The following is a 24,034-nucleotide window of genomic DNA, read 5'->3' as shown; positions in this document are numbered from 1 at the left end:
ACACATCCTGTGCTCATGGATAGGAAGAATTAATATTGTCAAAATGGCTATCCTGCCTAAAGCAATCTACAGATTCAATGTAATTCCTATCAAAATATCAACAGCATTCTTCAATGAACTAGAGCAAATAGTTCTACAATTCATATGGAACCACAAAAGACCCTGAATAGCCAAAGCAATCCTGAGAAGGAAGAATAAAGTGGGGGGAATTATGCTCACTGACTTCAAGCTCTACTACAAAGCCACAGTAATCAAGACAATTTGGTACTGGCACAAGAACAGACCCACAGACCAATGGAACAGACTAGAGAGCCCAGATATAAATCCAAGCATATATGGTCAATTAATATATGATAAAGGAGCCATGGACATACAATGGGGAAATGACAGCCTCTTCAACAACTGGTGTTGGCAAAACTGGACAGCTACATGCAAGAGAATGAAACTGGATTATTGTCTAACCCCATACACAAAAATAAACTCAAAATGCACCAAAGACCTGAATGTAAGTCATGAAACCATAAACTCTAAGAAGAAAACTTAGGCAAAACTCTCTTGAATATAAACATGAGCAACTTTTTCCTGAATGCATCTCCTAGGGCAAGGGAAATGAAAACAAAATTGACCAAATGGGACTACATCAAGCTAAAAACTTCTGTACAGCAAAGGACACCATCAGTAGAACAAAAAGGCATCCTATAGTATGGGAGAATATACTTGTAAATGACATATCTGACAAGGAGATAACATCCAAAATATATAAAGAATTCACATGCCTCAACACTCAAAGAGCAAATAACCCTATTGAAAATGGCCTATTAAAAAATGGCCAGACGATATGAATAGACACTTCTCCAAAGAAGAAATGCAGATGGCCAACAGGCACATGAAAAGATGTTCCACATCATTAATTATCAGGGAAATGTAAATTAAAACCACAATGAAATATCACCTCACACCAGTTAGGATGGCCAACATAGAAAAGACTAGGAACAACAAATGCTGGTGAGGATGCGGAGAAAGGGGAACCGTCTTACACTACTGGTGGGAATGTAAACTAGTTCAACCATTGTGAAAGTAATATGAAGGTTTCTCAAAAAACTAAAAATAGAAATACCATTTGACCCAGGAACTTCACTCCTTGGAATTTACCCAAAGAAAACTTCTCAGATTCAAAAAGACATATGCACCCCTATGTTTATTGCAGCACTGTTTACAATAGCCAAGATATGCAAGCAACCTAAGTGTCCATCAGTAGATGAATGGATAAAGAAGATGTGGTACGTATACATAGTGAAATACTATTTGGCCATAAGAAAGAAACAAATCCTATCATTTGCAACAACATGGATGGAGCTAGAGGGTATTATGCTCAGTGAAATAAGCCAGGCAGAGAAAGACAAATACCAAATGATTTGCCTCATTTGTGAAGTATGACAATGAAGCAAAACTGAAGGAACAAAATAGCAGCAGACTCACAGACTCCAAGAAGGGACTAGTGGTTACCAAAGGGGAGGAGTGGGGGAGGGAGGGAGAAGGGGATTGTGGGGTGTCATGATTGGTGCACATGGTGTGTGTGGGGTCACAAGGAAGACAGTGTAGCTCCGAGAAGACAAATAGGGACTCTGTGGCATCTTACTACACTGATGGACAGTGACTGCCATGGGATATTGGCAGGGGGACTCAGTAAGGGTGACTGTAATAACCATATTGCTTTTCTTGTGAAATCTTCATAAGAGTATATATTAGTGATACCTTAAAAAAGAAAAAAAAAGGTCATGCGCACATCTGGCTGTGTGCCTGGGAGGAACAGGTCTTCTTTTGCTTCAGTCTCACTTTTAAAGGGTCCAACTGACATGCAGAATGTTGATAGCTCTAATTGAGAAGTATCAGAATGTCATTTCTTGCGTTTTTAAACACGGAGGCACCTTTCTTTTAAACATATATGCGTATAGTGGAAAATTCACATAGTACACAAAGGAAAATAATTGGTCTTTCACTAATTAGGGCATTAGCCGCAGCTAGTATATTATGTCCTCTCCGCCCATATTTAAATTTTTTATGTGATGTCCTCTGAGAGGCGTGTTAGTCTCTCATCATGATTCTGGCTTCGTCATTATCAAAGTGTGCTTCAGTCAGCTTTTGGGTTATTTTTTAAACCTTTAGGTAGATAAAGGTTCATGCCATTTCTTCTCAGTGAAGGGTACCATTTGACAATGTGAAATAATCCTCTTGGCTCCTTCAGAGCTTTCCTCTTCCAATCCTATCTTGTCTGTTATCAGTATTAGACCTGCTGTCTTTCAGTTAACAATTTCCTGGCATATTTTTTTTGTCCCAGCTTTATTGAGATATAATTGATGTCTCTTTTGCCATCCCTGTATTGTCACACTTTTTTATCCTTTTGTATCGTACTAGTTGAGAGCACAGACTCAAGCCAGACTACTCAGGTTTAAATCCCAGTGCTGTCTGTGTAGCACCGGGCAAGTTACTTATTACACTTTAGGTGCCTAATCATTAGAATAGGGATAATAATAGTAATTTGCCCCTTAGTGTGGCTGGGAGGATCACAGACCCAGTAGAGATGAGGCCCATGGGAGAGCAGCTGGGAAAGAGTAGATGTCCAACAGCACTGGCTGTTATGACCATTTTGTGTGTGGGAGGGTGTATTTTTGAAATGCTCCCATTGTCTGTTTTCCCAGGTGGTACTGCTCAGACCTGGGCAGGCCTTCAGACCCTTGCCTTGGCCCTGTGCTTTACAGGGCTCCACTCTGGCCTTCCACAGGCGTCGGACCCAGGGGCCAAGTGGGCATGCTCACTAGAGCCCATGTCATCCCTTTCAGCCCGTTCCAGTTGCACAGGACCCTGGAATTCCTCACCCATTGGCCCTGAGCTCTCTTCCTGGGCCTGTGGAAACCTCTTGCTTGGGTCACTTCTGAGAGCAAATACACAGTAGGTGCGAGCCCCCCTAAGGTGGACGTGTGACCAGGGGGCCAGATGTGTTTGCAGAAGGTTTAGGCACAGCTGGCTACCCACACAACGCACAAAGCCTTGTGCATGTTGAGGCCTGAAGTGGTAAGAGAAAGGGTGCAGGGCAAGGGCCAATTCTCCCTGTGTTACTATGTTCTGCATGAATTCTGTGGCACCTGAGAATTCCTCAGAGTCTGGGCTTCCAAATATTACGAAGGTACTATTCACCAAGGAAGGGGGTTAATGAATGTATTTTGTTCAAAAGCTTATTATCTTGACATACAACTTACAAAGACTGAGACTTACTGCAGCTAGCCCACATTTGCATTCCTGCCCCAAGGCTGGCACATCAGCAGTGTGTTGCGGCCTCTGCCTACTGGGGCCCATGCCCTACAGGATCCGTATCTGCCTGCTATCCAACACACCAAACAAAAAAGCCCTTCCGCAGAGAGGCACTAAAGGGAGCATCAAGGATGCAATGGAAGAGGGGTGGGGACAGAAGCTAATGGCTCTCAAGCACTAGAGGTGGTGTGGGCAGTGCCTAGGCGGCAGGACCTAGAGCCAGACTGCAGAGCTTTGAATCTAGCTGTGTGGCCTCAGGCAATTTACTGACCTCTCCTGAGCCCCAGGTACCTCTCCATAAAAAGTGGGGTGTGATGATAACTGGTGCCTGCTTTATGGAATGGCGGTGAGAATGAAAGGCAATGATGTAAATGCCAGGAACATTCAGAATCCAATAAATGGTCATTGTTAACAATTTGTTATTATTATTATTCAGCTGCTAGGTGCTATCACAGAAATGAAAAAAAAGGGGAACAATGGCTGAAATGGCAAGAGCATATAAAAGGATCAATAGGGAAGTCTAGTAGCAGGAATAAAATTCATTCTCTCCCCTTGGGTGGAGGGGGAGGGCTCCAAGAGATCTGGTAGAGGGTTTCTAAGAGGCAGCTGAGGAGTGAGCAGTTGGGTTGAACCCAGGAGGCGGAGGAAACGGCCAGGGAGCAATCTGGAGAAAAGAGCATTCCAGGCAGAGGGAACGGCAAGGACAGAGCCCCTGAGCCAGGGCTGTGTGCAACCCCGAAGTGACCGGTCGGTGAATTTTGAGGTGTGTACTAAAGTGGAAAGATGAAGGTAGTTCATGAGTTGGTAGAAAAGAGATGAAACGGGGGGGCGGGGGGGAACCACAGGGGCTCACCTCCTCACTTACGTTCTTTGCCAGCCGCAGCTCCTTTCCTCCACTTCTGAACGCTTATCATGAAAGGGTCCAGGTTCTGGCCCGAGAAGTCTACTGTAACAGATCTGGTCAAGACTGTATCTCAGGTGTTTGCAATCCCCAAGCTAGTTGACTTACCAACAGGAGTCCTGGAACATAAACTCCTCAGAGCCCGGGGCTGTGTTCCGCTGGGTGCCATACTTGGTTTCCCCGCCACCTCCCCACAGTAAGTGGGGCCCGACAGTCAGTGCGGTCTTTGTGTTAGAATGTGCCCTGAAGACAGGGCCTGGGTCTGAGTTCCAGCTCTGGCCCTTCTCAACTATGTGATCCAGGTAGTTTCAGTTTCCTCTTCTAAAAAATGGGGTCTAATACTACTGTTTACTTCACACAGTCATTGTGAGGTTTAAAAGACTTCTGTATGCAAAGCGTAGTAGGGTGGTGGGTGCAGTAAACTGCCAGTAGTTTTTTTAAAGCGACATTAACAGCCTGTTTATTGCTAATGTCCCCAAAGGGCAGAATGTTAACACAAATCCTTCTTGCCAGAGTTCTCCCAGCTTCTGTGATCTTCCACTGGCCTCTCTTACAGAATGGTGCTTGATTCTGGCCTGCTACTCAGAAACCCATCACAGGCTGGAAAGGAAAATCAGTATGCCATTATTTAAGCTCAAATTCACTCAAGCTAAGACGTTTACTAGAACACAAGGGTATTTCTCGATCACAAATCAAGATAAATTCTTTAAGCAAATCTGAGTTAGGTTAACGAAAAGGAGGCTATAGAAACTTTATGCAAAGATTGAGAGTCTCTGGGAAAAATGAAAATTGACTATTACACATAATTATCTTCAAAGGCTCAATCTTTAGTTGAGCACCTGAAAGGCTGGCTTCAGCCTGGAAATAGGCTTTTAAAAAAATGGTAAATTATTTTTGCCAGAATGCTTGTCCTCATTCCTCCCTTTTTTGCTGGGGAATGTAGTTGCATTTACTAAGCTAGACACTCCTAAGATGTGACACAAATAATTAACCCAAGGACAATTTAGCAGATTTCTTAAATTGGACAACAGACATGTTACACAGGTCTGCAAAAATTCTGGGGAACCACTCTGGTCCTCTGAAAAAAAATTTTTTTTCTTCTTTTAGTGCTTTTGCCTAAGACGTATTTCTGTCTGTTGGCAGGGCACAAATGCAGCATAAGGCTGAAATTACCTTTGAATCATTAACTTTCAAATAGGTGGAGCTTGGCCCTTCCTCAACCAGTGATCTCAGCATGTTGTTCCTCATAAAATGGGTAAGCAGAAGTGGTTTTTTTACATGAAGGCCAAAGAAAGCTCCAAGTATCTGCTACACATGGATTTTTAGGTCCTGTAACTCCACGCTGAAGGCTCAGAGGAAGGGAGTCAATTTAATTCAGGGTTTTTCAACTTTAGCAGTGCTGACATTGGAGCTAGGTAATTCTTTGTAGAGGGGGGCTGTCTAGCAGCATCCCTGCCTTCTACTCACTAGACACCACTAGCACTGGCTGTGACAACCCAAAATGTCTCCAGACATTGCTAAGTGTCCCAAGCATCTCCTAGGGACAGAACTGAAAACCACTGTCTGGCAGCAGGTTGGAAACCACTGCTTTAGCTAAAACCCAGGCATTATTTGCTATGAAAAGAGACTCTTTAGAAACCTTTTCCAAATGAAAATTCTATAGTTTTGTGCTCCACTGGAAGCACCTGAAATGTAGGACCACAGAGAGAAGTTTTGTTGCAGTAAATTAATAACGATGATGTATTATTAGTCAACTTCAGCAGTGGAATATTTTAAGTACAATGATTTATAACTTTAGAGTATTTCCAGAAAGAATGATTCTGAATTCAGAGGTAGTAAAGCCAAGCCTAGAGTTTACTGTTTTCATATACTGGTACCTTGTATGAACCTTACAATTGTCCCCAGTGCCCACCCCCAGCTAGCTACTTGGTGAGTTTTCCTCTGTAATCTTGCCCTCAACACCAGCAAGAGGGAAAGAAGGGTTAAGAGGGGAACCTTAAGAAATAAAACCCACAATTAATATTCTCCCATTAATAATTATATTAACTACTGAGGCTAAATTTTACCACCAATTGAGAAATATAAGCTTTTAGCTGCCATAAGAACAAACTAACTCCAAACTTGATGTATTTTTAACTACTACATTGAAAACAGCTTTACTTCACACCAGTCAGAATGGTTAGTATCAAAAAGGCAAAAAATCGCAAGTGGGGAAAAGGGAACCCTCCTCCTGCACTGTTGGTTGGAATGTAAACTGGTGCAACCACTACAGAGAATAGTATGAAAGTTACTAAAAATTTTTTTAGAAGTACCACATGATGCAGTTCCACTTCTGGTTATTTATTTGAAGAAAATGAAAACATTAACTTGAAAAAGATGTATCGGGGGCAACCCAAGTGTCCATCAGAGGAACGGATAAGGATGCGGTATGTCTACTATGCAATATCACTCAGCCACAGGAAGGAATGGAGCCCTGCCATTTGTGACATGGATGGACATAAAGGGTATTATGCTGAGTGAAGTAAGTCTGACAGAGAAAGACAAATAAGTACCATATGATTTCACTTATATGTAAAATCTTAAAAACAAAACAAACACACGCCCCGAAAAAGACTCATCAATACAGAGAAAAAAATGGTAGTTGTCAGAGAGGAGGTGAGTTGGTGAATGGGTGAAATGGGTGAAGGGGATTAAGAGGTACAAACATCCAGTTATAAAAAGTCACAGGGATGAAAATTACAGCATAGGGAATATAGTTAGTAATACTGTAATAACTTTGTATGAATGGTAACTACACTTAATTGAGCATTTCATAATGTATATAAATGCTGAATCATTATGTTGTATACCTAAACTAATACAATATTGTATGTCAATTATACTTCAATTTAAAAAAACTGAGAAGGAAACAAAACAAAAACTGCAGCTTTACATTTTAAAACTTTATTGATTTACCACCTGATTAAAGCATGGGATATTTTAACAGTATTATACATAATATTTTTACATAGAAAACTTTACATAGCATTTCGTATTATATAATTCTGCTTTTCTTCCAAAAATGTATACATCCATTGGGCAAGGAATGCTTTTCATTAAATTACCAATATTAAATGCACGTAATCATCAGATTAGACAAAAGTAGCTATTAATTATCTTTTAGGCAGGTAAGAGGAGGTAAAACATATTTTGCACATAAAGAAATACTGATGCAAATATGCACATAAATTTTTTTAAAAATTAGAACACTGAGAAAAACCACACCTTTGATGAGTGTCTTTTTTTGAGAGTAAGGATTTCCAGATATATTCATTCTTGTAAATATTCAGCTTTGGTTTCTTTGTTTCCCAAATGACAAAGCTGCTGGTAGCAAAACTCCCAACATTTCGGGTGAATTCAAGCTACGTCTAACTTAATACAAATATTAAAACAGAACTGAAAAAATGCAGTATCAAGGATCCAGCTTCTGTTTAAACCAGTATCTGTTTGCATCCTAACAACAAACATTTGAATGAGATGGTCGTACTTGGATTTGTCAGTAGGTTCCTTTAATAACTGTAAAGACTGCAAAAATGTATAGCCATAATCACAAAAAAAACCATGAAAGTTTAGGGGTTTTTTTTCTTCATTTTGTACAAAAGTCACCTGTTGGGGAAAATGTTTCCAGATGTTAAACAATTTCCATAATATATGTTCTTTGGTTGTACTTGAGGAGTAACAGGGAAAAGGTGTATTTGACTGTAAAGATGCATATTAGAAATAAAATTTCCCATCCTCCGTTTGTTGTTAAGATGCCAAAGCTGGTGATTTCCCTAGACAATGAAGAAAAACAAAATCGCTCACAGCAGCAGTATATTAACAAATAAAACTTCTCTATGGAGACCTAGCACATATAATCAACACTTAAAGCATTCTGAGAAAGAAATAAGGCCTTGGAAATGCTTCCCTCTTCTCCATGACTCTGTTAGTAAATGGTGTCCTGGCCTGGTGCTGCAGCCACACACACCCTTTTCACTAGTGTTTGGTGGCATAAGCCATGTTACCATGAGATAGATTTATTCACAAAATAGGATTTAGGCTGAATGGCTTATTATTGGAGGTAAGGGATTTCCTCTGTATGTCGTGGTTCACCAACAAGAAAAATTATCCTAAATGGTTTTACATCCAGTTTTTAAAAGGTCCATGCTGATAGAATTCAACAACCTTATTCAAAAAACCATATCTTTTAAAAGACAAAATTAAACAAAATTCAAACCTGAATTTTCAGCAAGTAACAAAATGTGCTTACACACTTCCTACTCTGTAAAGGGAGGCGAAAAATGAAAAAGAAGGCAGGAATAACACTGGAAAAGTCTTGCAGTCACATTCAATGAAGAAAATGTCACATGAGAACCTCAGAAGGAAAGGAAAACCCCCAATCAGGGTCTTGGGTTGTGCTCCCCATTTAAACCTTTAGTACAAGTGTCAGTGTAGATGACTGGCTAGTGGAGGCTGTGGTGAACTACAGTGCCAGGCAGTAAGTGAGAACGCAGCGTCCACGTTGCAGTGTGAAGACGTAATGGATTCCAGGACAAGCCAGTCAAATGTGCTAACAGTTTGCCTTCATAGTAAAGTACTCTCCCACAGCCCCCTCCTGCTAAATGATATAGCTCCTCTTCTCTAATGGATGTAAATAACATAAAAACCTAAACCTGTTCTTTTTTTCTTTGGTAGAGAAATGAAAACACTTTTGGGGAAAGAAAACAGTAGACAGAGTGCTGCTGACCAAAACCAACATTTCTCAAGGCTGTTAAAAACACAACAATTTAAGAAATCGATCTCTTAGTAAACAAAAGCACCAGAAATCCTTCTCTATAAAGAAAAAAATTCTGATTTTATAGATAGGTTCCCAACTTACTAACTTCTAAGGCACCAGAGTTGACATCAATACAACCCAATTTACAGGACTAAAGGGTATAGGTAGAAGTCTGAATGCTTGAGTAACTCTGTAACACTTTCTCTAATGCTGAATGCTGCTCTAGGCGAGCAGTAGATGAGAGGGCAGGGAATGAAGTAGATGTTCACTTTCTCACTGACTCAGAAATATTAAGCTTCCAAATATACTGCTCGCAGGCTTCGGGCTGTATTTGTATACTGCCCACTTCTACATAAACTGCATCAGGATTCAGTTCTACTGCAGCTAAGAGTATTGCACTGTCATTAATATAATAAGGACCCCAGAATCTAACCTCTCCAAAGAATTCAACACTGAGGTTCGAATTAACAGAAGTGCTGGGCACAAGTCACCTCCTGCCACGGTCTCAGTTGAGCTGTGCTGGCCCCACAAAAGCACAGGTTCAACTTCTGTGGCCAAGGAGGTTCACGGAGCGACCTTTCTCAGTCACTATCCCTCTCTCTCTCGAGGGCTCTTTAATGGGGACTGTGCAAAGTGGGGTACTGACAATTGGTACGCACTATTCTGAGGTAAAAATAAAAGGTTTACTCAAATATAAATTAACTTTGTTAAATAACTTCATTTTTGTTACTACTTCATATATTAGATTTCAGAGTATGTGAGATGGACAGAGTATTCTGGAAATTTTAATTTAATACACATCCACAAATACTTACTTGAAGGAAGGCTAGTCATCTTCCAATAAGTTTTTAATTTTCTTATGGACTTTTTCTCCCCAAATTACTGTAACAGGGAGAGCCAGGAGGAAATACATGTTTTTAACTTGCAAGCGCATACTTCTAACTTAATTACTAAACTCAGTCTTCAATCAAATCTTCAGTAATTTCTTTTTGAAAAATACTTTAAAAATCACCCAGACATTAACAAAACAGGAAAAAAAACAAACAAACCCAACCCTTTGTTCCCTTTTCTCCAAACTAATCTAGCTGACTCACAATTGACAAAAACACTCAAACTCCTCCAACACAAACAACAAAAAACCCCAGTATATTTAAGGTGGCACTTAGCCGTTACAAGAAATTTTATTAACATACTCTGTAATGATCACAAACCTATACAGCTATGTTCAGTATTTTCAAGTAGAGTGACTTCCTCTGACAAAACATTTACAGCCAATCATGGGACTTTGCTAGAAAATGAAAGCATGTGCAATGACAGATTTGACAAGTTCAATCAGTAAAATGGAATGACAGAGATGAAACAGACTCCCCACCGTGTCCACTGGGTATGCAACCGTTTAATGAAATACCACAACACCTTAGTCAGGACCCTGATGGGACCAGCACAGAGACCATCTTTATCCAGGCCATTCTGAGCTCCCAGATGCCAACTTCTTGTTCCTATGATCTGACCCTTCATGAGATGTGCCAGGCAGAGGAGGTGGCATGGTGAACACTGCAGAGCTGCAGCAGCGGCCCTCAGGGCCCCGGGCTACCACACTGGGGAAAACGTCCCTGATACCCGGGATGGCGCTTCTGGAATCCATATCTTATACACAACACCTATCCGTAGGAAGAACTTCCGCAGAACAGCTCGGAGCTCAGGAATCAGGTCAAACTGCATAATTTCACACAAGTAGGGGTAGTACATTGAAGCATGTGCTTTAAACTTGAGATGGGAGAGAAGCAGAGAGGGAAATTAGACATGGGACTTATTTTTTGGGACTAGTTTTTCAGAAGTATTCATCTCACCCTGGAATTGCTTGCAATATCAGTGTTTTTTCTTGCTATTAGAAAGATGGTACAACAAGTTTATAAATTAGATCTTCTTGTAATCATATTTAACTCTACACAGCAATTATTTGGGCACAGCCTTGCTATCAAAATCAACTTTTATTTTAAGTAAAGGGATTCTCAGTTTTAAACCAGTGCTTCATAATCTCAGCCTTTGCCTTCCAACATGACCACTGAAAAGCAGCTCAGCTGTTTAGAAGCGACATGCCTGGTTTTAACTTCAGCCTTTCTCAACTGGGGTTCTTAGAGAAAGAGCCTAATATCCTAAGGCATCACTGTGTGTAATGATAAACTCTCCTATGCATCTAGACTGGTGCTAGTTATGTAACCACCCTTGGAAGAACTGAGAAAATAGTTATTTAAACTCTGAGTAAAAAGCCAACCCAAGCCTATGTCCTACTGGAGACATTAGCGTTTACTAGTTTATACCTTTTCATCGTTTATTTTGAGGGTTTTTGTTAGAAGTAACAATAGGAGACTAGTCCAGGCCTCCCGATGGCTTTCAGAATTCACCGTGATGAAATAGGCCAGGGCCTCACTGCACACACTGGAAGAACCAGAGGGGGGAAGCACATCAAACAAAAGATTAACATCTCACGCATTGTCCTGGAGCAGAGAGAGCTCTTTCTTCTTGTGATCAGCATTTGCTGAGCAGCTGCTGGCAGGGCCACCCTGAGCAAATCTCTGAGCCTGTTTCCTCAGCTGTAAAATGGGGAAAAATGTACCAAACTCAAAGGATTTTTATGAAGATTAAATAAGTATGTTAAATGTTAGCTTGGCTCAGGCCTGGCACTTAGCTGGGCTCCATCAGTGTCTGCAGCACGCCAAGCTCAGAGCTTACCATCTATAGTTAACTACACCCTGTCTTTCTCTTCTCACATCACACTCAACTGTCATTTTTTTAACATGCTGAAGACTTAACATTTATGTATCTCCTTTAGAGAAACTTAGAGACTATGTAGACAATTTTTTTAGGCTTGCTTCAAATTGAAATAAGCTACTGGTGTTCTCTTTCATTAATTTACTTTTTTTCCCTAGATTATGGTTTTTCATGTCTTGTTACTACAAAATGACTTGAAAAGTACAAAAAAATGATAGAGAAAAATACCCATAATTTCAGCATTTAACAAATATATGACAATATTTTGGCATATTTCCTTCCAGTTTTTTTTCCTATGGTTGTTAAAAAACATTGCTGAAAACCACAAGTATATGGCTTTTACATTGGCTTTTTTGTGGTGAAACTGGCATTATGAGCACATTCCCACATCAAGGAAAATTACTGTTTTTTTAAAACTTCATTTTTAATGGCTGTATTATATTCTATCATGGGATATACTATAATTTAGTTATCCATTCCATGGTTGAGCTATTTTAAATTTCTTCTCTTATTATAAGTCAGTCTGTAATAAATATTCTGTGTAGGAATCCTGATTACTATTTCCAAGACATTTTTTAAAGTAGATTTCCTAACAGTGGAATTACTGAGTTAAAGAAAGAGACTGAACATTTTAAGGCTTCTGATATATAATGACACCCAGTTTCCAGAAAGATCCTGTCACTGTACACTCCCACTGGCAGTGCAGGAGAGTGCATGTCTTATCACATGGTTGCCAGCACTGCACGTTAATGTTTTTATATCTTAAAGGAGTAAAAGGAGGCTTAGCCATAGCATCTTGCTCCCAGCTGCCCAAGAAGCTGGTAGCAAAGATATACTTTTCTGCCTGGGGCTCTTTCAACGGCATCCCACTCTCTCTCCATGGCTACATGTCTAATTAAAGTTAGTATATCCTAGAATCCATATGATTCTAATACATTTCTCTTGGAAAGAAGGAATGATGGGATGTTAGAACTGACATAGCTCTAAAGAGGACTTATGGGCTTCACTCCAGGCCTGCTGACTCTGAGCTCAGAGCACTTCACTGGGTGCCAGGTTTCTGGGCCCTAAGAGACTTATGAATGAGAGAATTGAGGCCCCATCTTCTTCAGGGCATTAAGAAAAGTGAAACAGAAGAGGCCACAAATGGAAGAAAAAAGGGGGAAAAAAAAGGAGGGAAACAAAAGCAAAAATAAACTCGTGGGACTACATCAAACTAAAAAGTTTATGTATGGCAAAGGACACCATCAGCAGAACAAAAAGGCATCCTACAGTATGGGAGAATATCTTTGTAAATGACATATCTGACAAAAGGTTAACATCCAAAATATATAAAGAACTTACACGCCTCAACACCCAAAAAGCAAATAACCCAACTAACAAATGGGCAGAGGATATGAAGAGACAGTTCTCCAAAGAAGAAATTCAGATGGCTAACAGACACATGAAAAGATGCTCCACATCACTAATCATCAGGGAAATGCAAATTAAAACCACAGTGAGGTATCACCTCACACCAGTAAGGATGGCTAGCATCAAAAAAACTAAGAACAACAAATGCTGGTGAGGATGCAGAGAAAGGGGAACCCTCCTATACTGCTGGTGGGAATGTAAGCTAGTTCAACTATGGTGGAAAGCAATATGGAGGTTCCTCAAAACACTAAAAATAGAAATACCATTTGACCCAGGAACTTCACTCCTTGGAATTTACCCAAAGAATACAACTTCTCAGATTCAAAAAGACATATGCACCTCTATGTTTATCGCAGCACTTTTACAATAGCCAAGATATGGAAGCAACCTAAGTGTCCATCAGTAGATGAATGGATAAAGAAGATGTGGTACATATACACAATGGAATACTATTCAGCCATAAGAAAGAAACAAATCCTACCATTTGCAACAACATGAATGAAGCTGGAGGATATTATGCTCAGTGAAATAAGCCAGGTGGAGAAAGACAAGTGCCAAATGATTTCCCTCATTTGTGGAGTATAACAATGAAGCAAAACTGAAGGAACAAAATGGCAGCAGATTCAGACACTCCAAGAAGGAACTAGTGGTTACCAAAGGGGAGGGGTGGGGGAGGGAGGGAGAAGGGGATTGAGGGGTATTATGTTTAGTACACATGGTGTGGGGGGTCACGGGGAAGACAGTGTAGCACAGAGAAGGCACACAGTGAATCTGTGGCATCTTGCTGCACTGATGGACAGTGCCTGCAATGGGGTATGGGTGGGGACTTGATAATATGGGTAAATGTAGTAACCACATTGTTTTTTCATGTGAAACCTTCATAAGAGTGCATATCAATTGTACCTTAAAAAAAAAAAAAAGTAAAAAAAAGGAAAGCAGTTGGTGAGGGTGTTGGCATGCAGGTATTTTTTTCCTACTTTTTAAAATTCAAAGTATTGCTGTAATGCATTGTATGCATTATGGATAAGAAATTGAATCGGAAACCAATCTTCTTACGTTAAAAGTCGCTGCTGTATTTCTTCCCAGGAATCTCTGCGGTTTTCATCAACATACATTCGAAATAGGATCCTCAGACAACAAGCCAGGCTGCTGGTTTCTTGTTTTAGAAGATTGGGTTTAGACTTACCCTTAAAACCTAGAGATTAAATAGTCACATAAATAGTGCACACTTCTAGGATAACAGTGCCAAGAAATCATGTGGGAACCTAATCTAGTCACTTTACGGAATATTGAAACACCTCACATTCCTTTTTTAATTGAAGCATAACTGACCTTTAACATATTAGTTTCATGTGTACAACATATTGATTTGTTATTTGTATACATTGTGAAATAATAACCACAATGAGTCTAGTTACCATCTGTCACCATACAAAGTTACAGATTTGTTTTCTTATGATGAAAACTTTTAAGATTTACTCTCTTAGCAGCTTCAAAATATAGACTATAATATTATTGACTATAGTCACCACTCTGTACATTATATCCCCATGACTTATTTTTTAACTGTTAGCTTGTACCTTATGACACCCTCCTCCCTGGTAACTGTCATTCCATTCTCTGTATCTATGAGTTTGGTTTTGTTGTTTCTTTATTTGTTTTGCTTTTTAGATTTCACATATAGGTGAAATCATCTGGTATCTCTTATTTCACTCTTAAATCATATGTCTCTCTTATTTCACTAGCATAAATCTCACATTCTTATTAACACAGATCAGTTATCAAAGGCAGTCATGACATCTTATCCTCCGTGTAAGACACACTTCATTCCTCAATGCCCTGAACTGTTCTCCATTTAGTCTCTGCTCACCGACTGCTCAGTAGACTCTGCTCATTATTTCATTTTTTCAAGTTTTGAGAACTCAAACGTATTTCTAAGTTGTAAGATTTTTTTTTTTCACGAAGTACACATAAGAACACATTTTCTTAAAGCAGTACAGTCGGTCATAGAGATGTAAAAACTACTCTCGTAAGTAAAACCTTAATGTAGGTAAAGATAGAAAATATCTAGAGATTTTAAAGCTATAGAGAAAAATAACATTTTAAATTGTGGATTAAAATAGGCACTTGGGGCCAAAAATGAATAGTTACCCAATAAGGGTAACAGTGCAGAAATGATATAAAACATCACTTTTGTGCAAAGTTCACAGTTAGACTTCCACCATCACCCCTGCATGCATCTATCTGTCTTTCAATCAGTCACCTCCAGGATTTATGTATTTATTCTTCGAGGTGGGGAAGAGAGAGGACCCCTAAAAGCCTCATAAAATGTACAATGCTTTCTGTTTCCCTCTTACACTTTTTTATATAATCATGTTTAACTACACAATTTTAAACTAATGTAAAACTTCTTGATTTGCTAGATCCATTCTAGTCTAACTACCAATTTGGTTTTCCACCAAATGCTTACTGAGAATCTCCTGTGTGCCAGGCAATATTGTTGGTACTGGGATGAAATGTATCCAGCATTTCTCTTCTTTCTCCCTCAAGCATGAACATATCTGGTAAATTATTCCAGCTATGTGTACAGTATCAGGCACTTCCCAAAGACTTTAATGTTTTAGGAGAGTAACCAGTGTAGAGAGTGGTCCTATCTGCTGTGTGGACCTACCTGCTCGCCACAGTACAGTCCGTTGCTCATAATTGGAGTTGAAGGCCTTTGAGAATGAATGGGACTCTTGCAAACAGTCCAATAGCTTGAAGAGGTGCTGGGAAGACATGCACTTATACATACCCCGATCCTCTGTCTCTACGTGGATATCTGCATCCAGCGTGTCTTGCTAGAGAGGGGAGGACAAAAGAGAGCTAAGTAGAGAAGATGGAGTGGTTTTGGATACTGTGATAGCAGATGAAGGCAGTCATAACTCTCCAAAAGTCCTCCTCTGTGTGAGATATACCTCACTCTTCAACACCTTGACCTGTTATCCTCAGAGACTCTGTTACTAACTAGAGAAAAGAATACACTGGGCTCTGGCACGATGGGGGGGCTTTGCAGGCCAAAATTTCAGTTTTGTCAGTATTGTCTTTATTATCTCTCCAATTATCTCACTACAGGATTGCCCTGTTATTTTATAAAGAAACTGGAAAATGAGAATATCAAACTGCACTATATGTGATAGAGTGTATGAGTCTCAAAACTTAGTCATTGAAAGATAGAAACTGTTAAGCAGAGCCCAAGTGGCATCTTTAGCTTCATCAGATGATTAATGAACTGTAGGTTTGACAACTGTTTTCACATGTGAGGGGAAAAAACTATAAAAAAGGTATGGAATGCTAGAAACTTCTATTGAATGTGTTGCCTAAATGTGAGAATGTGAGGCATCATTAGGGATCACATATTTGTTGAGACCTCTAGGAATGGATCTCATTCTCTTCAAAAACAAGCCAGAGGTTACAAAAGGGCAGAGTTTGAAATACTCCCCAAGTTGATGAATAGATTCAGTGCAATGCTTATCAAAATCCCAGATTACTTCCCTGCAGAAATTGACAAGTTGATCCTAAAATTCAAGTGGAAATACAAGTGACACAGAATAGCCAAAATAATCTTGAAAAATGCAGCACAAAGTTGGAAAGATTCATACTTCCAATTTCAGAACTAACTAAAAAACTACCATAATTAAGACAGTGTGGTACTGGCATAAAGACAGACTTTGGAACAGAACTTCGAGTCCAGAAATAAATTCTTATGTTTATGGTCAAGTGATTTCCAACATGGGTGCCAGAACAATTCACTGGGGAAAAATAATCTTTGCAACAAATGGTGCTGGGGCAATTGAATATCTAGGTACAGAAGAACAAATGTAGATCTTCTATTTCCCATCACAAACAAAAATAAACTAAAAAATGGATCAAAAACCTAAATGTAAGAGCAAAAATTATAGGACTCCTAAAAGCAAATGTAGGCCTGTATCTTTGTGACCTATCTAACTTTCTTAGATATAACCAAAAGTACAAGTAACTAAAGAAGAAACAATAACTTGGAATTCATCAAAATTAAAAACTCCTTACTTCACAGGGTACCGTCAAGAAACTGAAAAGAAAATGCACAGAATGGGAGACAATAGTTGCAAATCATTTATCTGATAGGGGACTAGTGTCCAGAATATACAAAAACTCTTTACAACTCAACAGTAAAAAGATAAATAACCCAATATTAAAATGGGCCAAGTATTTGCATGGACTTTTCTCCAAAGGTAAACAAAGTGGCCACTACGTACAGAAGACACTCAGCATCATTCATCAATAGGGAGATGGAAATCCAATCTACAATGAGACACCACTTCATACCCACTGGAATGGCTATAACAATGAAGAAAAAAGGCTATAACAACCATTGGTGAGGATGTGGAGAAACTGGAATCTTCATCCACTTCTGGTAGGAATGTAGAATAGTTATGCTGCTTTGGAAAATAGTCTGGCAATTCTTCAAAAAGGTAAACAGAGTTACCATATGACCCAGCAATGCCACTCCTAGTTATATATGCAAGAGAATTAAAAACATATGTCTACATAAAAACTTGCTACATACATTCACAGCAGCATTATTCATAATAGCCAGACAATGGAAACAACCTAAATGTCTATCAACTGATGAATGGATAAACAAAATGTGGTATAGTCATACAATGGAGTATTATTCATTCATATATAAAAATAATGAAGTACTGATACATGCTACAACATGGATGAACTGGAAAACATTATGCTAAATGAAAGAAGCTAGGCACAAAAGCTCACATATAGTATGATTCTATAACTGTGAAATATCAGGATTAGGCAAATTGTAGAGCCACAAAGTAGATGAGTGATTGCCAAGGGCTGAGGCAAGGAGGGAATGGGGAGTGACTGCTAATGGTTACGGCATTCCCTTTTGCGGTGATAAAAACATTCTGGAATTAGAGGAGATATTTGCACATTGTGAATATAAAAAACCACTGGATTGTACACTCAAGAAATAAAAAAACAAAAGGATAGTCTTTGGGCTGGATCAGGCCCACAGATGTATTATGCTCATTAGTAATTATATTATTTAATTAACAGGTGAGTTCCTATATGAAATATTTTTGATTTTGGCTGCTTTTGAAAAACTGGCTGACTTGGCCTACCTGACAGCAACGTGTTCCCAGAGCTGGGAGGTGGTTGCGGCTCTGGCAGAGTGGGAGCCCTCTGATTTCCCACCCAGCCTGCTGCATTCCCAGCAGGATCTGTCAGTCCCTGAAGCACTTAAGTTTACAACCCATGGTATAAGGTTACTGTCCAGCTTTGAACACTCAATTCTCTGTTTCTAAGAATACCAGTTATATAAAAGGTTGCATATACAAAACAAAAAATGAACATTCTGAAGGAAAAACTGGTATCTTTATCTGCATATTTTCCCTCTCAGTTTTATTCGGTTAAACTGTATAACAATTATGAGGAATAGTCGCCGTGATTAATTACACTCTTTCTTTGAAGCGCCCAGGTGGGGGGGTGGCATCTGAGCAGCACTGTATGGTAAACTGGCCCTTGATTTTTAGTGTTTGCTGATTTCTATGGTGTAAATGCTCCCACTGTGACTAACTTCAGGCTACCCACATGGGTCGTGGGGCTGGGAAGAGATACGCATGATGGGTTCTCGTGAGCTGGCTCTAGCGTACCATTGCATCAGAGCAACCTCCCCACAGACAAGGATGCCCTTCTGGGGCCTGCTCTTATTACCTGGGCAGCAACCATGTGCTCTGCATCTTCCTTTTTGCTTGTTGCAGGATAGAACACGATGTTGTCAATGGTCTGTATCAATTCCAACTGGACCACACACTTGATGAGGAGGCTGGCAAACAGTTTCTGATCTATATTAGATGATAAAGATTAACCCTAATAATGATTCAGCCAGTACTGAATAAATATTCACTGAGCTCCTACTATGTGCCAGGCATGATTCTTGACACTATGGCATATGAATAAGCTGGACAAAAATCCCTGCTCCCATGGCACAGACAGATGATAAACAAGATACTGAGTGTAAGATACAGTGTGTCAAATGATGACATAAGGTTGGAATGGGGAATTTCTACTTTATGTCATCATTTGACACGCTGCAAGGCTGCAAGTTTAAATAAGCTGATCAAGAAAGGTTTCTCTGAAAATGTCCTATTTGAGCAAAGATCTGAAGAAGGTGAGACACTCGGCTACACAGTTTCCATGTCCAGCAAGTTTCTCGGTGCCCAAAGGGCCACCCACTGTGCAGACCAAGTCTGGACTGTGCCCTAAGCACAGGAGGCCACGAGCTCCTACAGGGGGCCCTCTCCAGAGTGCATCTCAGTCTTGAGGGTGGGGTGGGGTTCATTTTCATTCTCAGTTCCTGCATCACTGTCTGTCTGCCCTGGAGGTGGTAGCTGCCTTCCCTATTTTCTGCTCTCTATCCCTCAAGTCTTCTTTACTTCTTCTAGTGGTTAGACATCTTTGACAGTTAACAATTGTTTACATAGAATTTTCCCTGTTCAGATTATTGGTGTAGTTTCTGCCTACTGACTAGACTGACTAATCTTCCAGTCTTCTCAGTCCTTGGGCTCAGATGTGGCCCATGCCAGGCATCTCAGAGGTGTTGGTTCATTTGACTATAGTAAAAGTAGAGACTCCTTTTCAACTTATTGTAGAATCAGAATGTTGAAAATATTCAATAAAGCACTTAGTAAAGGCAAACAGGAAGGCTGGGTCACCAGGTTTTTGAAAGTAGCTATGAAATATATATGAATAACAATTCTCCATGCAAAATTAGTTTTAACTAAGAGAGGATATAGTGGAGTTGCAGCTAGTGTACATTAAACTTACTCCAGTTCAAAATTATACCGCATTGGACCAACAATAAAAAGAAGGAAAGAAAACAACACAAGTGGTGTAAGAGATTCTGCCTGCTGATTCACTCACTGAGTTATGCCCAGAGGGGAGGCTGAGATGGGAGCCCGGGAGAAGCAGCACAGCATCGCTCTTTGGAGGAATGGCAGGGGTCTCTCAGGGCAGAAACACCTCACTGCAGTGAGAATGATTCTGAGTAAAGAAATGTACACTTGGCCCACATACAAGCCAACTCTGTTATTTGAGGCTGATGAGGAAACATAGCTCTTTCTCTCACTGGAAACTGGAGAGAACCTGGCTGTGCTGCAGACACTAATGAACAGCATGTCAGTCTCTAGCACAGACCCTTTTTGATGGATTTCAGGGGTGATTATTTTTTATGCCTTCAAAAGAAAATGGTGCCCATGCTCATGAGTAGGAAGAATTAATATTGTCAAAATGGCCATCCTGCCTAAAGCAATCTACAGATTCAATGCAATCCCTATCAAAATACCGACACCATTCTTCAATGAACTACAACAAATAGTTCTAAAATTCATATGGAAGCACAAAAGACCCCAAATAGCCAAAGACATCCTTAGAAGGAAGAATAAAGTGTGTGGGGGGGATTATGCTCCACAACTTCAAGCTCTCCTACAAAGCCACAGTAATCAAGACAATTTGGTACTGGCACAAGAACAGACCCATAGATTAATGGAATAGAATAGAGTCCAGATATAAACCCACACATATATGGCCAATTAATATATGATAAAGTAGCCATGGACATACAATGGAGAAATGATAGCCTTTTCAACAACTGGTTGGTAAAACTGGACAGCTACATGTAAGAGAATGAAACTGGATCACTGTCTAACTCCATTCACAAAAGTTAACTTGAAATGGATCAAAGACCTGAATGTAAGTCATGAAACCATAAAACTCCTAGAAGAAAACATAGGCAAAACTCTCTTGAATATAAACATGAGCAACTTTTTCATGAACATATCTCCTTGGTCAAGGGAAACAAAAGCAAAAATGAACAAATGGAACTACGTCAAACTAAAAAGCTTCTGTACAGCAAAGGACACCATCAATAGAACAAAAAGGCATTCTACAGTATGGGAGAATATATTCATAAATGACATATCCGATTAAGGGGTTAACATCTAAAATATATAAAGAGCTTATGTGCCTCAACACTCAAAAAGCAAATAACCAAATAAAAAAATGGACAGAGGATCTGAACACACACTTCTCCACAGAAGAAATTTAGATGGCCAACAGGCATATGAAAAGATACTCCACATCACTAATTATCAGGGAAATGTAAATTAAAACCACAATGAGATATCACCTCACATGTTAGGATGGCCAACATCCAAAAGACAAAAGCAGCAACAAATGGTGGCGAGGATGTGGAGACAGGTGAACCCTCCTACACTATTGGTGGGAATGTAATTAGTTCAACCATTGTGGAAAGCAGTATGGAGGTTTCTCAAAAAACTAAAAATAGAAATACCATTTTACCCAGGAATTCCACTTCTAGGAATTTACCCAAAGAAAGCAAGATCCCAGATTCAAAAAGACATATGCACCCCTGTTTATCGCAGCACTATTTACAATAGCCATCACATGAAAGTAATCTAAGTGTCCATCAGTAGACGAATGGATAAAAAAGATTATTCAGCCATAAGAAGAAAACAAATCCTACCGTTTGCAACAACATGGATGGAGCTAGAGGGTATTATGTTCAGTGAAATAAGCCAGGCGGAGAAAGACAAGTGTTAAATGATTTCCCTCATTTGTGGAGACGGAAAAGCAAAACTGAAAGAACGAAACAGCAGCAGACTCACAGAACCCAAGGATGACTAGCGGTTACCAAAGGGAAAGAAGTTGGGTAGGGTGGGTGGGAAGGGAGGGATAAGGGGATTAAAGGGTATTATGATTAGCACACATAATATAGGGGGGGTGCATGGGGAAGGCAGTGTAACACAGAGAAGACAAGTAGTGACTCTATAGCATCTTATTATGCTGATGGACAGTGACTGCAGTGGGGTGTGTGGTGGGGACTTGATAACAGGGGAATGTAGTAACCACAATGCTGCTCATGTGAAACCTTTGTAAGATTGTATATCAATGATACCTTAATAAAAAACAAAAACAAAAACAAAATGGTGACTGCACATATAGCTTTGCCTAATGCATTGCTTCAAAAGTTCACATCAGTGTTAACACCTACAGCCTGGCATGTTGAGAAAAGGGTGGGACTGCCAAGAAGGAAAACAACGGGCGCACAACTTTAAAAAGGCCAGACCACCACCAGAGAAGTTCCTATTTCTCAGTCAGTCAAAAGTGTATCTGAATCAGCAGCATGAAGAGACAAACTAGTAGAAGTACATATTGACAAGTTACATCACCTGGCAAGGTCCCAGTTCACTGAAATGTAAAGCAGTCCTCAAAGGGCTAGTGTAAGGATTACATGAAATCATACACATGATACCCACAGCACAGTGCCTGGCTCATGACAAATGTTAAACCTGTTTTTTTAAATGACAGACAGTGAAGCTCACCATCAGCAGCACGGAGAGACAAATTAGTAGAAGTAATTTGGAATCACATCCAGAAAAGGGATCTAAAACAGAAAGGGCTCCTCTAAACCAATCAAAAAGTCTAGCAATCAATACACAATGAGCAAAGATTATGAACAAACAGCTCATAAAAAGGAAAATAGACATGGGTCTTAAACACATGAAAAACTGCTCAGTTTCACTCATAATTAGAAAACTGTCAATTAAAATACTCCAAAGATGCCAAGTATCACCTAAGTGTTCCCAAAGACTATGGAAACAGGTACAACCCTAATGGGTAGCATTCTGGAACTGTGAAAATGGCAAATGCACTTATCTATTAACCTAGCAATCCTATTTCTAGGAGTTAATTGTGCAGATAAACTCACAAAGACACACATATTAGGTGATTAAATGCAGCTCTGTTTATAACAAAAAAAGATTGGGAATAATGTAAGTGGCTATTAGTAGGAACCCAATTAAACAAACATCTACATCCTGGGATAATATCTAACAGTATAAAAGATTGTGAAAGCTCTTTAGGTACTGATTTTGAATGACATCTAAGATATACTAAGTGAAAAAAGAATAATGCACAGTATCCTATGTTTGTATGAGAAGGAGGAGAATTCATATATAAATGTGTGTATATATGCATATGTGTATGTATGTATGGATATGCATTCCTCGCATATGGATAAAACGTCTCTGGGAAAGACACATAAAAAACTGGTGACATTGGCTGCCACAGGAAGGGACTGGAAGATTGAGGCACAGGTGCAGCAGAACGGATTATTACATTTACTCTTTTGTATCTTCTGAATATTTGAATAACTTAATGTTACCTATTTGAAATAAAAATTATTTTTAAAAAGCGGCCTTACTTGCATATGGTCTACCTTTCCAGCTGTCATCAGTCGGGTTAGAGAGTTGGCTCTGGCCTCTCTCAGAGGCATTTTTATCTATGCTGCTTAAAGACTGGCGATCCAGGTCCACATCCTAAAAGGAAACCAGAGAGAAGCTAATGTTCAGCTTTCTCCATTCTCAATCAGTACCTGGGCAGAGATGTGCTGGTTACCACACTGTTGGCCTACCCTGAATTTACTTGCCTTGCTTAGGTTGAAGTACACTTACACTGCATGTTTAATGTAGCACCTCTCAAAGGCTGAATAGCAGAGATTACAAATTTCAATCATTTCTCCCTCCCATTAAAATGTCACATTTTTTATACCAACTTAGAGGGTATTTCTCTATACATACTATGACTGAAAAATGGGCATGACTATTAATGAGATCAAGTTAAAAAACAAACTAATAAAATAACTAGCCTTTAAGTCGATAGCAGCAGACAGTTAACAAGCAGAAAATGTTTAAATAATAAACCTCATTTTTATATTCCAAATG

General features: G+C 39.5%; 1 protein-coding gene across 5 annotated transcripts in view; it reads right to left on the bottom strand.

The window, feature by feature from the left end:
- Positions 1-7,137: 7,137 nt before the first annotated feature.
- The window catches only part of ARFGEF2 (ADP ribosylation factor guanine nucleotide exchange factor 2), a 92,894-nt gene continuing 75,997 nt past the window's right edge, over positions 7,138-24,034 (bottom strand). Inside the window, exons 34-39 of one of the 5 annotated variants that reach the window (XM_036902034.2) lie at positions 23,515-23,629; positions 18,945-19,075; positions 15,859-16,027; positions 14,244-14,382; positions 11,327-11,444; positions 7,138-10,772 (exon numbers count right to left, since the gene is read on the bottom strand). In XM_036902034.2, coding sequence (XP_036757929.2) covers positions 10,596-10,772; positions 11,327-11,444; positions 14,244-14,382; positions 15,859-16,027; positions 18,945-19,075; positions 23,515-23,629 — 849 coding nt within the window. In that variant the 3' untranslated portion in view covers positions 7,138-10,595. The other 4 variants (XR_005028040.2, XR_008997997.1, XM_036902036.2 and 1 more) reach the window with 4 other exon arrangements.

This window comes from Manis pentadactyla, chromosome 5, assembly GCF_030020395.1.
Source record: "Manis pentadactyla isolate mManPen7 chromosome 5, mManPen7.hap1, whole genome shotgun sequence".
Taxonomy (NCBI): domain Eukaryota; kingdom Metazoa; phylum Chordata; class Mammalia; order Pholidota; family Manidae; genus Manis; species Manis pentadactyla.
This window is presented reverse-complemented; position numbering and strand designations above follow the sequence as displayed.